At 32.5% G+C, this 7,912-nt stretch overlaps 1 protein-coding gene across 1 annotated transcript in view; it reads left to right on the top strand.

The window, feature by feature from the left end:
* LOC115236913 (multidrug resistance-associated protein 7) overlaps nucleotides 1–6,907 on the top strand; it is a 7,684-nt gene extending 777 nt beyond the window's left edge. Inside the window, exons 2-17 of the mRNA XM_029809645.1 lie at nucleotides 225–363; nucleotides 448–1,206; nucleotides 1,334–1,591; nucleotides 1,736–2,012; nucleotides 2,088–2,311; nucleotides 2,427–2,664; nucleotides 2,756–3,024; nucleotides 3,102–3,329; nucleotides 3,390–3,601; nucleotides 3,701–4,559; nucleotides 4,639–4,865; nucleotides 4,975–5,481; nucleotides 5,561–5,752; nucleotides 5,829–6,072; nucleotides 6,151–6,290; nucleotides 6,417–6,907. Of these exons, the coding sequence (XP_029665505.1) occupies nucleotides 226–363; nucleotides 448–1,206; nucleotides 1,334–1,591; nucleotides 1,736–2,012; nucleotides 2,088–2,311; nucleotides 2,427–2,664; nucleotides 2,756–3,024; nucleotides 3,102–3,329; nucleotides 3,390–3,601; nucleotides 3,701–4,559; nucleotides 4,639–4,865; nucleotides 4,975–5,481; nucleotides 5,561–5,752; nucleotides 5,829–6,072; nucleotides 6,151–6,290; nucleotides 6,417–6,534 (4,890 nt within the window). The 5' untranslated portion in view covers nucleotide 225 and the 3' untranslated portion in view covers nucleotides 6,535–6,907. The remainder of the gene's footprint in view (nucleotides 1–224; nucleotides 364–447; nucleotides 1,207–1,333; nucleotides 1,592–1,735; nucleotides 2,013–2,087; nucleotides 2,312–2,426; nucleotides 2,665–2,755; nucleotides 3,025–3,101; nucleotides 3,330–3,389; nucleotides 3,602–3,700; nucleotides 4,560–4,638; nucleotides 4,866–4,974; nucleotides 5,482–5,560; nucleotides 5,753–5,828; nucleotides 6,073–6,150; nucleotides 6,291–6,416) is intronic.
* The last annotated feature ends 1,005 nt before the right edge of the window (nucleotides 6,908–7,912 follow it).

Here is a 7,912-nt window from a genome sequence, read left to right as displayed (position 1 = left end):
TATTCAGTTATTCTTTGCTTTGTTTGATTTATTTTTAAAGAATTTCTTTTTTGTGTATTTCTGTAAATATATATATAATAATAGCTTTATTTTATAATTTCGCTGATGTTATTTATATATTCAATGTTTAAATATTTTTCATTATATCTCTAAGAATATTTGTTTAACCTATCGAAAAAGAACAAGTTTCTTAATCATGAATTAATTGTAATTATAATTCCTAGCATGGCAGAGAATTTGTTGAATGACGTAGAAAGATGGAAATGGAACTGGACAGAGTTATGTGGATCTAACAGAAATATTAATCCTTTGAATCCTGAAACACATGACTTGGGTGTATGTTTTCAACAGCTTTGTCTTCAGGTAATATAATAAAATTTATTTTGTATTAAATTAAAAACATATATTAACATGATTTGTTTACCAAATTTATTTCTGAATTTTCAGATACCAGTATTAGCTCTCATAGCTGTAATTTCTGCATATTATTGTGGAAAAACAAACATATCCTCATCTCGACAGCAGCACACTTACCATGCTATAAACATAAGAATTGTTATTACTATATGTCTTGTGATATTGCCTATCATAAGGGCGTATATTATTTTGACTAATACTACTATCCCTTTGGTGCATGATGAAGTGCAAGACTATAGCACACCAGTACCAAAAAGAATGGACATTTCCTTTCATAGAAATATAAATCCATTTTTAAACGATACAGATATTATAAGCAGGATACGTGATGGATTAAATTACACTGTTAAATTTGCTAAATCAATTCTATTACCAGAGAGTAGTGTTAAAGATACTATTGTAACTCCTGCCACACCTTTTACCTATATTTATGGGACATCAAAATTTACTGATAAATTTACTTCTGTTAAGCCAGTGGATTATCTCGTAGCAAGTACCGAAGGTTTAGCATGGGTTATGCATCTTTGTTTTATTTTAAGCTTGAAACGTGGACGTAATCCTAATCCACGAGGACCAGTATTAATACGAGCTTTGATATTTCTTTTGGTCGTTATTTCTGTGCTACTGTTACGCAGTCACATTAATAATACATCTAAGGACGATGTTTTGCCAAATTTATCATTAGGTTTCAGTATCAGTGTAGTTACTCTTCTGATATTGTATACAATAACATTGATACCGGGTCCCAGTAGGTCAGAGCGCACGAGGACATCATCCCGAAATGTCATAGTAAGCTATTATCACAGAATTGTTTTACGTTTTCATCGATCTTTGTTTTTGTTACGATTTCTCGAAAATATTCAAATGAATTATCGATAAACAAAGATCTTATAGTAATATCACAATGTGTTTGTAGATAGGAGAACGCACTGCATTACTGAGTAATCCTACTTCCTCATACGTACAATTTCCGGAAGAACAGGAGACGGGCTACCTTGGAATTGCTATGGAAGATGTTACTATTATTTCTAAGCTCCTGTTCCATTGGGTAACACCATTAATGGAAAAAGGTGTTAAGAGGCTGTTAAATCATTCTGATGACTTATTTGATTTACCTGACCAGATTAGTACCAATTCAATTAATTATAAAATTGATCAACATTTAAATAATATGGTAAGCAAGCAGCTGTGACATTCTGCAGTTTATTTAACGATATAACATTTGTTAGAATATATATTTTAAGTAAACATAATAATTACTTTTCATAAATTAGTTTTCGTAATAATAATAATAATAATAATAATACTGACATTGCAGCCGGAAACAGCGAGCAATAGAATCGAAAATAATTTGGAAATACCGCTTCAGACGAATGTAAAAGTAATTACAAAAAAAATAACACTGTTTTACTTGTTGCATAAATGTTTCGGCTGGGAATTTTATACGGTTGGAATATTGAAATTTATCGCAGATTGCAGTTCATTTGTGGGACCAATATTGTTAAATAGATTAATAGGCTTTATTGAAGATAAAAATGAGCCAATCTCACATGGATATTTATATGCATCTCTTATAATACTCAGCGCTATAATTGGTACAAAATCAAATAATTTCAATATTGAATATATTTGTTACATGAATTATATATATGACAGAGTAATATTTATAGGTGCTTTTTGTAACACTCATTTTACATTCTGGATGTCTATTGTGGGTTTGAAAATTCGTTCTACAATTATTACTTTAGTCTATCAGAAAACATTGCATTCTTCTAATATCGATTTAAATCACAGTTTTAATTTTGGTGAAATCGTTAATTTTATGAGCACCGACAGTGATAGATTGGTAAATAGCTGTCCTAGTTTTCATACATTTTGGAGTATACCATTACAGGTAATATGAATATTTTATTTTTTTCTATATGTGTATTAAAAGATAGTATATTTTTTATATCTTATATCTTTAAGCTTTCTTTATTGATGCTTCTTAAAAATATTTATATTTTCAGTTATTCGTGACACTGTATCTTCTACATAAGCAAATTGGAGTTTCGTTTTTAGCTGGTGTTGCATTTTCGATAATACTTATACCAATTAATAAGATCATAGCAAGTAAAATTGGTAAGCTTAGCACCAAATTGATGGAATATAAAGATCAAAGAGTGAGGCTGATGGGAGAGATATTGCGCGGGATAACTGCAATCAAGGTTAATGTATGGGAGGAACACTTCTTACGAAATATTTACAGTTAGTACATTTTCATATAGATAATTTAAAAAAAATTAAATTTTTTGTACTTTAGCATCTTTATCTAAATATCTTTTTTTCCTTTACGTAGAGCTAAGGGAGAAAGAAGTGAAATATTTACGAGATAGAAAATATTTAGATGCTCTTTGCGTTTATTTCTGGGCGACTACGCCTGTTATCATTGCGATATTAACATTTGCGACATATGTATTACTTGGAAACGAATTAGATGCCAAAACGGTTTTTACTAGTATGGCGTTGTTGAACATGTTAATAGGACCGTTAAATGCGTTTCCATGGGTTTTAAACGGTCTCACAGAAGCATGGGTATCTCTTAAGAGAATTCAAAGAATGCTAGATGTATGTATATTTTGAAATTATAATACCGAGTGCAACAAATTATTGTTAGATACTCAGTTTCTATTCTATTAATTTAGTTACCGGACATGGATGCGTCATTGTATTATACAGATATTACTCCCGATGTTGATTTATTGCTGCAAAATGTAACATTAACTGTAAATCGTCCAAAGAATAACGATGATATAAATGCAAGTCCAAAAACTTTAATAACTCCATCTTCGAGCACTGAAATTAAGAAAAGCGTTACCTTCGAAGATGACGATGTCTTCGCCTTACATAATATTAATTTATCTGTACAAAAGGTAAGAATAAACTTTATAACGTTCTCTGTGAATGTAAATCAAATATTTTCTTTTGCACAGGGACAATTAATCGGTATCATGGGCAAAGTTGGAAGCGGAAAGTCTTTACTCTTAGATGGCATCTTAGCGGAAATAACAAAAACTAAAGGGATAATAGCAGTTAATGACGATCACAGAGGTTTTGGATATGTAAAACAAAATTCTTGGCTACAACGTGGTACAATCCGGGATAATATTCTCTTTGGAAAATCCTACGATCATAATAAATACAAGTAGGTATCAAGCGTCTTGAAATTGACGATGATGTTATTTTGTATTTTTTATATAGCATACGAGAATTCAAATTTGATCTTATTTTATGATTATAATAGAAACATTTTGAAGGCTTGCGCTCTCACGTCCGATTTGAATTCATTGCCTAATAAGGACTTAACAGCTGTTGGTGAAGCCGGGAATACTTTGAGTGGCGGCCAAAAGACGAGAATTTCCTTGGCTCGCGCTGTATATGCGGATAAAGATATTTATTTACTAGATGATATATTAGCAACGTTGGATGTCAAAGTTTCTAGACACGTATTTCAATACGTAATTCTAGACTTATTACGAAATAAAACCCGGATATTATGCACGCATCAGATTCAATACTTGATCCACGCAGATTTAGTTATCGAAATGTCGAAAGGAAAAATTATTAATCAAGGAAAACCGAGTGATATTTTGCCCGATCTGGAAGATTATCTTTTATCAGAGTCCTCCGAATCCGACTTGAATATGGCGTCTATAAAAATGATACCTAATGAATGTAGTCGATCGGAAAAGAATGAAATAGATCCGTTACTTGAAAAAGAAACTACTGAGAAAGGAACAGTACGCTTCTCAGTATACATGTACTATATCAAGGCCATTGGACAATACTTGGCAATTTCAATATTTCTCTCTATGATTCTAATGCAAAGCTCAAAAAACATTACAGATTTATGGTTAACATACTGGGTGACCCATACTAATACCACAACGATCAATTCAACCGACATGTCTCGACCTGGAAAATTATTGCAATTCTATTACAATAATTATAGTTTGCATGATACGAAGTATTACTTAACAGTTTACAGCTTACTAGCTGTATTTAATTCAATTTTTACTTTAATCAGAGCTTTCATTTTCGCATATGGTGGCTTGCAAGCAGCCATAACGATCCATAAGCAGCTCTTGAAGATAATTATGCGAGTAAATATGAGCTGGAGACTTATGGAATAATTTTTCTATTTCTTGTGATATCAGGATTTTACTATGAAAATTGTTTCAGGCAAAAACAACATTTTTCGATATTCAATCGTTTGGCAGGATTATAAATAGATTCTCATCCGATACATATACCATCGACGATTCTCTGCCTTTTATTACTAACATCTTGCTGGCACATCTATTTGGCTTAGTTGCTACCATTATAGTTACAGCTTATGGATTACCATGGATCTTTCTAGTATTAGCACCACTTATACCAATCTACCATTGGATACAAAATCATTATAGGTACAATTTTTTCCAATTTTCTACAAACACACATATATAAATATAAAAATCGATATTTGTTAAAAAATTTATATATAATTCTCCCTAAATATTTTCTATTATTTTTTAGATTAACATCGAGAGAGGTAAAACGGTTATCCAGTATCACGCTGTCTCCTTTATATGCTCATTTTAGTGAAACTTTGAGCGGGCTAACGAGTATCAGAGCCTTTCGTACTGTACCTCGCTTTAAACAAGAAAACGAATTACTACTGGAAGCCAATCAAAAAACGCAATTCGCTTCTATAGCTATTAGTCAATGGCTCGCGCTGAGATTGCAATTTATCGGTGTCGCCCTTTTAGCCGGAGTTAGCATTATGGCAGTGTTGCAACATCAATATAACATAGCTGATCCTGGTTTGATCGGTTTAGCGATTACATACGCATTATCTGTAACCGGATTATTATCCGGAGTGGTAAACTCCTTTACTGAGACTGAGAGAGAGATGATTGCGGTGGAACGAGTTAAACAGTATTTAGATCATGTGCCGACTGAAAATACGATGGGTGCTAATCCACCTTACGCATGGCCCACTCAGGGTGTTGTAGAATTTAGAGACGTTGTTTTGAAGTATAGGTAATAGTTTCAAATTTTCTGGTAAAGGTAATACACGATTATAGCATTTTTTGATAAATATAATTTATCATATCTGCAGAGATCATTTAGTGCCATCATTGAAAGAGGTAACATTTGTTACGCGACCAGCGGAAAAAATAGGCGTCGTTGGTCGCACTGGTGCTGGAAAAAGTTCGTTACTAGCTTCGTTATTTAGATTGACAGAGATCAGTTCTGGAAGTATATTAATCGACAACGTAAACATTCAAACGTTGCAATTGAATGCATTAAGGTATTCATAAACTTGCAAAACATTATCAAATAATCACTGTATGTTAGAAAGAAGTAAAGAAAGAAAAACATTCTAGATCCCGTTTAGCTATTATACCTCAAAATCCGTTTCTCTTCTCGGGTACTATTCGAGAGAATGTGGATCCGTTGAATCAGTATACTGATATGCATATATACAAAACCCTTGAGAAATGTAAAGTACATTCTTTAGTTTATCGATTGGGTGGCTTTGGCGCAGTCTTGGATGAAGGTGGTAATAATCTCAGCGCTGGTCAGAGACAATTGTTCTGTTTAGTCAGAGCTGTGCTACACAATGCGAAGGTTCTTCTTATCTGTAATATTGTTCAAGAAAGCAATTATTTGTGTATTAATAACTTCATATTTATTTATCATTTACAGATCGTCTGCATTGACGAAGCCACTGCGAATGTAGATCAAGAGACGGATAAATCTATTCAAGCGACAATAAAGTCTTCCTTCCAAAGCGCAACGGTTATTACAATCGCCCATAGAATAAAGACAATTATGCACTGTGATAGGTATTTTATCTTTTAGTTCTAAACTTCTTTTTATTTAATAATCTGTTTGCAAACATAAAAGATTTCATTAATTTCATAATGTATTTTTGTGCTAGATTTCGTCTAAAAAATATTTTTTCTATTCAGAGTTCTAGTGATGGGTGATGGAGAAGTATTGGAATTTGATGAGCCAAATTTATTAATTCAGAATGCCGATTCTTATTTCTACCATCTGGCTAGTCAAGAATTTACGGATCAAGAATGATTAAGCATATGATACGATCTGATTATGCAGTATAATTCAAAGTAATGAATGTATGTATATGATGGTTGTGTATGTGGTGTATTATATATACGTTACAATATTTCTTAAGAGACGAATTATTGTATTTTCATACAAATATGACAGGATTACATTTTTAAGGATAGTTTAAAAAACGATGTCTATAAAAGTAAACATTTTTTATTTGTATATGTAAGAGAGAGAGATATATGTAATATATTAATATCATTGTTACCGTAAACATTAATTGCGAAACTGTTTAAGGTTTAATTAATGTTTATGAATTCTATATATAGGTTGTCCATCTATTCTTTATAAACAAATAAATATCAAAATAAAAATCACAATAAAAAAATACAAAACGTTCTAGTTGATTCATCCCCATACTTTATATAATTCAAAGGATAAGCTCTCCCTTCATCAGAAATTTTATTAAAATTTTTATCTAGCTATATATTACTTTGTAACACAGATCTATTATTCCGAATTACACTTTGATACAGTTCATTTGAGAAACGCAATTGATGCGATTTATATAGTAATTAAGAATGCGATTGTTTGCTGTTAAAGGCGAACATTTTGTGATATTGTTTGCAGAGTTAATTAGTGCCCGGTAGCGCGTATGCACGTGTTGCCAGTCACGTTTGCATGTCTGTGTTTGCCTGTACGCAAACTCGAGCAGCGGCATAATTTATCCCGTAATGTATCCGGCATTCAGCCATATGACATGACGTTTCCTCGCTGTCATCGTTATAAGGCGGCGAGAATTAATGAGCTGTAGCCCCGGCTAATTTGCTTCCCGTTTTTTAATTGCCTGAAATTTAGCGGGACATGTACTACGCTATGTCGACGTGTCAACGAAAGTGAGACGTCCTGCACACTCGTGTTCTGCCGACTAAATCGCCAGAATGCAAGAGAGGCATGCCTCGGAAAACAAGCGCGATTCATGCCGCTAATGAGGTCGTTTATTTTACACGATCGGTCGGTCTTCCGGTAGCTTTTCGCGATGCAAGAAGCTCCCGAGTAAGCTAAACTCCACTCGATACGGTTAAGTTATCGAAACTTTCTATTTACAAAATTTTAGTTTAATAATTAGATATTTCTTAATATTGAAAATACATCATTAATTGGTTTATTATGTATGTAAAAATGTATTTTTATTACTTTATCATTTTTCTTTTCATTAAAATCAAAACTCGTAAAAAGAAAAATGTCTCGAGCAAAAGTTGATTTTCTTATCACGTATTTTATAAACTATCGCGGATATAGAACTATCGCGCATGTGACATAAATCTACAATAAGCCTCGCTTTTAAACTAAAATTGCCTGTATTTTACGGTGGAAGCTCACGTGTCCCAAA

This window comes from Formica exsecta, unplaced genomic scaffold (genome assembly GCF_003651465.1).
Source record: "Formica exsecta isolate Colony F162 unplaced genomic scaffold, ASM365146v1 scaffold262, whole genome shotgun sequence".
Lineage (NCBI taxonomy): Eukaryota > Metazoa > Arthropoda > Insecta > Hymenoptera > Formicidae > Formica > Formica exsecta.
This window is presented reverse-complemented; position numbering and strand designations above follow the sequence as displayed.